Below are 6,312 nucleotides of genomic sequence, written 5' to 3' on the forward strand. Positions count from 1 at the left end.
CCTAAACAGACCCACCCTAACAAAGAATAAAATAAAAGCCTGACAAAATCAAAGGGAGCATGTGAAATATACGAAAGCTGGGAAAGACGTTTACTTCTGTGAACCAGAAGTATCTGAGACAGGTCTCAATCAATGTGGAAAGTTTACATTGCCAAGGTTAAGGATAAGCTCCTGACAGCCATGTCTATGCCTTTCTCCAAAGGTGATTTTGAGGGCTTCAATATTTAAGGAGAAAGGATTGATATGAGTGAAAAGGAAGAAAATTTAAAATGTTAATTCCAGCTCTTTGGGAGGCCAGTTGGCCTCAGGAGTTTGAGACCAGCCTGGGCAACATGACAAAACTCCATCTCTATCAAAAATACAAAAATTAGCCAGATGTGGTGGCATGCGCCTGTGGTCCCACCTACTCGGGAGACTGAGGTGGGAGGACTGCTTGAGTCCAGGAAGTGCTGGAAGCACTCAAGCCTGAGTGACAGAGCGAGACTCTGTCTCAAAAGAAAAGGAAAAAAAAAATTTTTTTAAATGTGTGGGTAGACAAGAGACCAAGGGTTGCATCCTCTTGAATCTTTGATCAGCCTTTCACTGAATATACAATTTACATGTGAGAGGATGGGCAGAGGAATAGTCACTTGCGTCCTTGTCTGGCTCAGAGAATCTTCATTATTTTTACATAATAGAATGTAAACAATAGGGCAGAGGAAGCAATCAGATGTGCATTTAAGATGAACTTTCAGTTCTGTCCTTTGTCCTGAACCTATGAAAATAAGCTATCAGGCCTGGTGCAATGGCTCACGCCTGTAATCTCAACACTTTGGGAGGCCAAGGTGGGCAGATCACCTGAGGTCAGGAGTTCAAGACCAGCCTGGCCAACATGGTGAAACCCTGTCTCTACTGAAAATACAAAATTAGCCCGACGTGGTGGCCCATGCCTGTAATCCCAGCTACTGAGGAGGCTGAGGCGGGAGAATCCGCTTGAAACCAGGAGGTGGAGGTTGCAGTGAGCTCAGATTGTGCCATTCCACTCCAGCCTGGGCAAAGGAGTGAAACTCTCAAAAATAAATAAATAAAAATTAATTAAGCTATCAATTTACATTGCCAGGGTGAAATTCAGCAGAACTGTTTTAGGGTAAAGATCTTCAGAAGCACATGGAATTTCCCTGTGGGCAAATTGTGAGGGAGGTTATGTAGCTTTTTATCCTTATAGCTATCTTATTTAGGAATAAAACGGCAGGCAGGTTTGTCTGACATCATTCCCAGCTTGAATTTTCCCTTTGGCTTAGTAATTTGGGGTTCCTGAGATTTTTTTTCCTTCTACACTTCCTAACTCATTTTATCTATGATAGAAAATGCATGAATAGGGGAATGAAAAGTGAAAGTTAAAGCCAATATCACTCTGGAACATAAATGCACAAATCCTAAACAAATTAGTAGCAAATTAGGTCTAGCAGTATATTAAAAGAATAAAACATCCAGACCAAGCTGCATTTATAACAGGAAGGAAAGGTTTATTTATAATTTGAATCAATATAACTTAACACAGTCTTAGAATGAAGACCAATCTGTTCACCTCAAAACATGGAAAAGTGTATGTGACCAAAACAGTAATTACAGCATATTATAAATTTATGTGAACTTTCTTTTTTCCTTTTTTTTCCCTGACACAGAGTCTCACTATGTTGCCTAGGCTAGAGTGCAGTGGCGTGATCTCAGCTCACTGCAACTTACACTTCCCAGGTTCAAGCAATTCTCCCTGCCTCAGCCTCCCAAGTATCTAGGATTACAGTGACCCATCACCACACCCAGCTAATTTTTTTTTTTTTTTTTTTTTAGTAGAGACAGGGTTTTGCCATGTTGGCCAGGCTGGTCTTGGACTCCTGACCTGAGGTGATCCACCCACTCAGCCTCCCAAAGTGCTGGGATTACAGGCATGAGCCACCACGCCCGGCCCCGGGAATATTTCATCAGAGATAATACTTGACAGGGTAGGATTCTGAAAGGAATGGGAAGGAAATGCCAACATCGAAATTATGCATTGGAGAGCCATGATTAATGCCTCTGGCCCTAAGATGGCAAGGTAATGTTCCCAAGTATAAACCCACATCACTTTCCTTTGGTGTGTTTTACTCCTACTGTTGCCTCCTTTCCCTTTACATTCTCCCACCCCATGCACAAATCACACTCACCATGAGGGCTCAGGGTAGGTAGTTGGGCTCCATGGAGTCAAATTGGACTGCACATTAACAAAACTAACAATTCGAGCTTTCCAGCAATGAACTCATCTGCTCTTCCATGTCTACTCTTCCTGTCTGCTGGTTTCCACTCCCAGGGCTTTCAATGTGTTCTACACAGAAACCAGTTCAAGGACTGGGTTTTCTTCTGCAATAAAATGCTAGAGTTGTGGCAGAGACCTCCACTGTGAGAGCAGCCATGGAATTGGCTAGGAAGTGACATGATGTGGAAGTGGTAGATGTGTCCACAAGATGGCACTCCTAATTTGTAGTTTAATGCTTAATAGGACCTTTTGCAATGGACAAACGGGATTTTATGATTTATGTAGCTGGTGTCATGAATTATGTTTCAAATCCTGCCTTATTTTGAAAAGAATTTATTTTTGCTCCTTTCCGATATTGGGTCATAACCTAAGAATGAGAGGACATTATAAGCAGGTTGTGTGTGTGTGTGTGTGTGTGTGTGTACTTGAGCGTTGAGACTCGTGTGCTCCTCCTACCTGACCTGAACTGTTGAATGAAGTTACAATGACTGGACGCAGGGTCGCAGTTAACTTGCGAAATGGGATTTTGAAGTACTGGAAACAGCTTTGTATGCCATGTTAATGAACTTGAACTTTATCCTGAAAAACGTGGCTGTCGCAGGTGGCTTGATCACAGCACTGCTTCCCAAATTTCACTCAATGGTACCTGTATAATACATTCATGATTTTTGCCGTATCTCCGTATCATCAAGTTACTTAACGTTTTTACACCAACTTTTATTATTAATGTACTTAAAGAGGAAATTCACTAGTAGCATTGCTTGTCTTAATCAAAATAAATATATTATTAAAATGGAACAGTGCTAAATAAGATGTACACATGGACATAGAGTGTGGAATGATAGACACTGGAGACTCCGAAAGGTGGAGGGGTGGGAGAGAGGTGAACGATGAGAACGTACTTAATGGGCACCATGTACATTATTCGGGTGATGGGTAAACTAAAAGCCCAGACTTCACCATTACTGCAATATATTCACATAACTGTACTCGCGCCCCTTAAATTTATACAAATTTTTAAAAGGAAAAAAAATGGAAGTGTTCATCTATGTACCAACTTAAAATCATCTCATGCACCACTAGTGTTAAGTCTACCACACGTGGGGAAACTGTATGGTATGAATTGGGTTGAAGGTGTCCCCAGCAGGCACAGAAATTGGGTTGGTGCCAGGTTCTTAATGCCCGGACCTTAAATCGTTAGACAGCCCGAGTCCGTTGTAGGCCTGGAGCAATTCAGACACAAGGCAAAAAGGACGTAAATTTGCCTATGCCTTGTAACGTCTACACCACCAGCCTTTCTGAAACTATTGTGCATACGAAATCATCTCAGGATCCTGTAAAAACACCGATTCGGATCCAATATGGGACCTGGAGTTCATACATTTCTAATCAACTCCCAAATGATATTGATGCTGATACTGTCGGTTTCCCAACCAAGCAACGTAGCAAGGTACGAAATTCTTAAGTCCCTAAACGGCAGGGACCACGCCTCCCGCGTTAGCACAGTGCCTGGCCCAAGGCACTTTATGGGTTAACACTCGCCGAGGACCGGCGTGAACGCGCCCCCAGATCGTCACGTGACTGCCTTTCTCCAACGGCCGGTTTCGGCTCACATAACACACTTACTGTCCAAAACATTTCCATTTTTCTCACACAAAAACTATAGTTAAGGTTTTTATATTCTATGTAGCCCCAGCCTAGGACGTAAGTTCCACGAGACCAGAGACCTTGTGATGATTCCCCTAGGTTGCTGACCCTCCCGGTGTGTCCCGGGCCTGCTCTGGGGGACACAGCGGCGAATATGCTGAACAAGGCCCCTGTTTCACGGAGCTAAAGATCCAGTAAGGACTTCACCCAGCAAGAGGCAACTGCGCTGGGCTTCGATGCCCAGTACCTCTGCAGAAAGGCGGAATGGCAGGAGCCTCCTAAAGCCCCCAGTGTCCAGGGACGCGGAAACCCGAGGCCCCCAGCGCAGGTGTCAGTCCGAGGGGCGCCTGCGCAGTCCCAAGAGAGGCGCGTCCCATTGGACAATCCCGAGCGGAAGAGCCCAAGGTAGCGGGGGGAGTTGTGACGGGCCGCTGCAGACGTACTTAGAAAAGGGGTGCATACTGGATATTCAGGCCAGGAGAAGAACGCAAAAAGCAGTGACGTACATTATCTTCTGCATCTTTACTTGGGAAATTGTGTGTCTCCCTATTCTGAGTCTTGGAGGAATTGGACTGGTCCAACCTTCTGCAGGGAGCAGTAGAGCGCGGCAGTATAGAGAGTACCCTTCAGGAAGGGGACGTGGGAAAGAGCTGGCGGGGAACGCTGGGAAACTCCCGGCCTCCGCCACCATCTTGCTTTCCTTAATCCGGCAGGACCGTGTGTCAGAATAATCTTGAATCATGAAGCTACTAACCAGAGCCGGGTCCTTCTCGGTGAGCTCAGGTGGCGGGTTTGGGAAAGGGCTGGGGAGCAGTGTGTCGACAAGGTGATACGAGGCGGAGGTGTCTGGTCTGGGGTCTGGGCCTTGGGATTCGGTCTGCCCTTCAGCTGAACCCTACAGGCTAAGTGGGCTGCAGACTGGGTCAGGCTTTGGAGGCCCAGCTCATGCTGTGAGCAGAAGAGACCTAACACCGGGAAACCTGAAGAGAGGGGCAGGACGTGAGAGCGGAGTTGAAGCGACTCCCTGGAAAGACTTATGAAGGTCATTCCGGTACTCAAGTGCTGGAGAACGAGACCGCGAAACCCAGAGGGAGCGGGAGGACGGCACAGACTTGGCCCCCAACCTTCACTTTATCCACTGCAGCCTCTGCTCCTTGGTTTATCACGGAGCATCAGTTTCCCCAGCTAATAAAAGCAAAAGAAAGGAGCTCATGCAGATATAACACTTATCATAGTGTCTGGAACTTCATTCATTGTTAATTACTACGGTGTCTTAGTAGTCTAACGTTGCTTTTCTTGATCGTATGTTAGACGGTTCCTCCAAGACGTCTTTGTTCTCGGAAGCGCGTTACTTAAGTTTCCCCTTCAAGCCTTAATTAAACATAGCTGTTACTTGGGGAAAACTCACACATTAGGGTTATATCACGATGGGGCAGTGGTTATTAAGCGGGGTAAGGGGGGACACTTTTTAAAAAAATATATAGCGAGGGACAGTATGCCCCCAGGGAACCGGTGGCGATGTCTGGAGACATATTTAGTTGCAACAACTTGTAAAGAGGGTGGTATTGGCATCGAGAGGCCAGGGACGCTGCTAAACTTCCCCCTACAACAAAGAATTATCTAGCCCCAAGTGCCAGTAGTAGTACCTGTGTTGAGAAACCCTCCTAGATGGAGATGCAAAAGACCAGACCTGGGCATGGAATGTTCTTATGCTTTATGTTTACGTGAATGTGCTGTGGGCTGTATCAACTTAGGCTGTAATTGCATTAACCTTCCTGGTATACCTAGACACACCAGTGATTACCCTTTAAGGGAAGCATGGTTAGATTGGCAAAAGACCCCAAAATGTCCTTCTCCATTCTATTTTACAATAGAAAAAGCTCAGAGAAAACAGTTGGAGAGGCCCAAAGTAAACAAATTGCAATAAACGTGAAAGCAGTTATTTATGTTTCTAATTTTAGCATTTTATATAGGAGAATAAGCTTGATATACCTTATTATTAGAACAAAATAATTTAGTAATTGCATGACAGTTACTAGGATAATTTGCTGATTTGAATGGGACAATTAAGAAGCACATTTACCGGTCGGGCGCGATGGCTCACACCTGTAATCCTAGCACTTTGAGAGGCGGAGGCAGGCGAATCACTTGAGATCAGGAGTTCGAAACCAGTCTGGCCAACTTGGTGAAACCCCATCTATACTAAAAATAAAAATAAAAAAAATTAGCCCAGCGTGGTGGCGGGAGCCTCTAATCCCAGCTACTCGGGAGGCTGAGGCAGGAGAATCTCTTGAACCCGGGAGGCAGAGGTTGCGGTGAGCAGAGATCGCGCCACTGCACTCTAGCCTAGGCGACAGAGAGAGACTCCATCTCAAAAAAAAAAAAAAAAATAT

At 45.2% G+C, this 6,312-nt stretch overlaps 1 protein-coding gene across 1 annotated transcript in view; it reads left to right on the forward strand.

Moving 5' to 3' along the window:
- The first annotated feature begins 3,826 nt into the window (after window positions 1–3,826).
- Window positions 3,827–6,312, forward strand: part of UQCRC2 (ubiquinol-cytochrome c reductase core protein 2) — a 31,226-nt gene continuing 28,740 nt past the window's right edge. Inside the window, exon 1 of the mRNA XM_017850217.1 lies at window positions 3,827–4,692. Within this exon, the coding sequence (XP_017705706.1) occupies window positions 4,660–4,692 (33 nt within the window). The 5' untranslated portion in view covers window positions 3,827–4,659. The remainder of the gene's footprint in view (window positions 4,693–6,312) is intronic.

Source organism: Rhinopithecus bieti, unplaced genomic scaffold (genome assembly GCF_001698545.2).
Source record: "Rhinopithecus bieti isolate Rb0 unplaced genomic scaffold, ASM169854v2 scaffold_1918, whole genome shotgun sequence".
Classification (NCBI taxonomy): Eukaryota; Metazoa; Chordata; class Mammalia; order Primates; family Cercopithecidae; genus Rhinopithecus; species Rhinopithecus bieti.